Below are 3,687 nucleotides of genomic sequence, written 5' to 3' on the forward strand. Positions count from 1 at the left end.
GTTATCTTATTTCAATTTGAAAATTTTAAATTTTAGTATCTTGATTAGTTTTGCTTTCTTTGAAAACTTGAATTTTAAAATTTTTAAATTTTTAAAACTTATCGTATCTTTAACTTAAATTCAAATTTCAAAAGTTTAGTAGTTTCTGTGTGTTTTTCTTTCTTTTAATTTTGAATTTTAAAATCTTTAAATTTTTAAAATCTTATGTTAGGTAACATTAGGAAACTATTATAATTGTGTATTTATATATTTTTTAATTGTCTTCTAAATCTAACTTTCATTCCTATTATGTTTTTCATTTTTTAAGATATTTTAAAGATTCTATTCTCTGTATATTATGATTGTTTAGTCATATTTCTTGACTTTTTTTACATTTTAACAGTTTTTCCTGTTTTGTTTTTCAATTTTGAAGGAAGCGTTTCTTTGTCTTTTCATCTTTTGGACTTGGCACCAGCAAATCTTTCTACAAGTATTCTTTTAAGAAAGCATAGAATTTTGCAATGAGTAAGCCTCCTCCCCAATATCTTTCTACATGGTTTTACTTGCAATATATTGTCGAGTTTATTACGTATGGTACTCTCTTATATCATAACTGTGATAAACTGTTACTGATTTTCTTGACACACACCCCTTTTTTCTTTTTTTTTTTTTTAGTTCTATGTAATTTTCTATTATTTATTTATTTGTTTTTGCTATTTCATTTATTTAGACATTGATAAGAGCTGGATTACAAAGCCACGATGTAGTGTAGAATATAGGGATGGTCTGAATAGGTTCCTTGACTTCGCATTTACCAATGCATCATCCGATGGGATGATACATTGTCCATGCCCTTTGTGTGGGTTCCGATTTTTCCAAACTAGAGAGGATGCCTACGATCATCTTCTGATGAAACCCTTTCTCCCTAACTATACCTTTTGGTTATATCACGGTGAGAGGATCGTAGACGAGAGATCCAGCGGCAGGGAAGAACTAGAACCCACTGTAAACTTAGGAGATCAAATGCGTGACATGGTCCACGACGCATTCAACTTGCCGGGACTGCAGAGTGACGATGAAGACTCGATGAATGGGCATGTCAGAGACGTTGCAGAGGGGTTGCCGTACTTATCAGACGAACCTAGCCGCGAGGCTCGTGCCTTTCACGACTTACTGGAGGATGGCGAGCAGGAATTGTATCCGGGATGCTCAAAATTCTCGAAGCTGTCTTTCTTGGTGAGGTTGTACCATATTAAGTGCATGTGCAGAGTGAGCGACAAGGCTTTCGATTTGATTCTAGAGCTAGTGGGGGATGCCTTTGAGCATGCAGTGATTCCGAAGATGTTACACGATGCCAAGAGGATCATAAGGAAGCTCGGTATTGAGTATAAGAAGATAGATGCATGTCCAAATGACTGCATGCTGTATCAGGGCCCCGATCAAGACCTGTCTAGATGCAAACGGTGTGGAGCATCCAGGTGGAAGCAAAAGACCCGAAAGAATTTCTTAGTAAGGATCAACGCCGTTGTCAAGAAGAATGGGAAACCTCTACCGGCGAAGATTCTCCGTTACTTTCCTCTGATTCCACGGTTGCAGCGATTATTCATGTCCAGCAAGACATCTGTGGACATGTTGTGGCACAAGAGAGGAACCAACTCTGACGGTACTTTGAGGCATCCCAGGGACGGAGAGGGTTGGAAAGCATTTGACAGGAGATATACTGACTTTTCTGGTGATCCGCGCAATGTTCGCTTAGCCCTGGCCAGTGATGGCTTTAATCCTTATGGAAACCTCAGTTGAAAGTACTCAATATGGCTAGTGATTCTTATCCCGTACAACCTACCCCCATGGATTTGCATGAAACAAACCAACTTTATTCTCTCTATGATTATTCCCGGTCCTAAAACGCCTGGCAATGACATAGCTGGAAAACAGGTGCCATATATCTTTTAAGATGGCTAGGAAAGGTCGTTACACTAAAAAAGCAAAATTAGGACCAGGATGTCAGCAACCTCACACGGCTCCATCTCCGGCTTCAGCTGCCCACGACTCTGAAATGCGCCCAGACAGCAGTGATAGTGTCCCTGCAACTGCACGCCCATTCATTCCTCCACGTAGTGTACCAAGGCCTGCTCCACAAACGAGCACAACTAACATTCAGAACTCGGAGCCAGGCCACGTAAACTTGGCAGCCAATGCAAATAACGTAGATTCACTTGATCAACAAGCTGATGACCCCGTTATTAATTCTAGTGCTCAGCGTCGCAAAAGACGCAAGACTACAGAGTTTTGGGCAGTTAAGATAATCGGTAATGTATTTAATAATTTTCCTTTGTCTATCAGATTTAGACTCTATGCTATATATTAATTTTTTCGCATGTTGTCCACAACGGATACACATATGACGTATTATACTTGACATGTAGATTCTGACGGCACAATTAAGCCAACAAGACTAAGCGTGAGGGAGGCTATGGAACGGCCTAACGGTAGGAAGATCGTGCTGAGGTTCAACAGGGCAAAGCAAGCAATTAGAGACGAAGCTGGACTATTGAGTGGCGTGCTTGGTCTGCTGGAAACTGACTATGGAAAATTTCCTATCTGTGAAAGAAGTTGGCGTAAGATTACGACTAAAGACAAGGTTTAAAACGAATGTATCAAGGTAAATGTTGATATCCCCTTTGAGTTAAATATGCTTATTCTTACAATTTTTGACCAATAATTATTATCTGTGTAGCAAATTTTCCACTTTGATGAAGATATTGAAGGAACGATCAAGAAAAATATTCTAAAAAGTATGGGAAAGTCTTGGAAGGAAAGAAGGCTGAGGTTGTACGATACTTTTTATGAGCCAACACTTACGACTGAAGAAAACATTGAGCAACGTCCGCCTGGAATCGATCGAGAGCATTGGAGATGGTTCCTTAACTATCGTGCCGAAGAGGAGACAAAGGTAATATAGTAACTCATTGGTGCTACAACATTACAAATTATTTAGCATTGAGGCTTTTTTAAATTAGATTCTAATTGCCCTTTGTCTCTGATGAACCAACAGGAGAAGTGCAAGAAAAATGCGGCTAATCGATCAAAGCAACTATATACCCACACTGGTGGGTCGAAAAGCTTTGCACGGCGGATGGAAGAAGAGGTACTTTAATTTTTTTATTCACTCACCTTAAAACTATTTCTATGACTTAAGTTCACTTGATTGTGTGGAATAATATGGTGATGGTATAAACTTTGTTGATACAGTCGGAAGAACAAGGGAGAAGCATCGGTAGAGGAGAGTTATGGATAAAAGTGCACAAAAAAAACGATGGCTCCTACATCAATGATGAAGCAAGAGTAATTGGTGTAAGTACTACTAATTTTTTCATTTATAGTTGTGTGATATTTTAATGATTGTATTTGCTAATTTGTGTCTGTAGGAGAGAATTGAGGAGATTGAGCAACAGGATGAGTCTTCTAGATGGACCGACTCCTAGTCAACTCTTTGGTTTGAATTCACGTGCGCCGGTCAACGGAGTCCAAGTAGAGGAGACCCAGAGGAAGCTGCTAGAATTGCAAGCAGAGCTGGAACGTAAGAAGTTAAAGAGGAAGGCGATGGAGGATGCTCTGATTTATCTGTACCAACGCCAGGGTGAGGAGCTCCCACCAGAGATCGCTGCAGGGATGAGTTCCGTGGAATGATAGAGTGGAGAATAATGT

General features: G+C 39.5%; 2 protein-coding genes across 2 annotated transcripts; both read left to right on the forward strand.

Annotated features, from left to right (window-relative positions):
* Positions 571-1,779, forward strand: LOC107620807. The gene is made up of 2 exons (XM_016322923.1): positions 571-604; positions 710-1,779. The coding sequence occupies exons 1-2, from the start codon at positions 571-573 to the stop codon at positions 1,777-1,779; spliced, it is 1,104 nt and encodes a 367-aa protein (XP_016178409.1).
* LOC110268441 lies at positions 1,934-3,464 on the forward strand. The gene is made up of 6 exons (XM_021114602.1): positions 1,934-2,288; positions 2,406-2,620; positions 2,717-2,932; positions 3,035-3,127; positions 3,232-3,333; positions 3,408-3,464. The coding sequence occupies exons 1-6, from the start codon at positions 1,934-1,936 to the stop codon at positions 3,462-3,464; spliced, it is 1,038 nt and encodes a 345-aa protein (XP_020970261.1).

The sequence above is a fragment of the Arachis ipaensis genome, chromosome B10, assembly GCF_000816755.2.
Source record: "Arachis ipaensis cultivar K30076 chromosome B10, Araip1.1, whole genome shotgun sequence".
NCBI classification, from domain to species: Eukaryota; Viridiplantae; Streptophyta; class Magnoliopsida; order Fabales; family Fabaceae; genus Arachis; species Arachis ipaensis.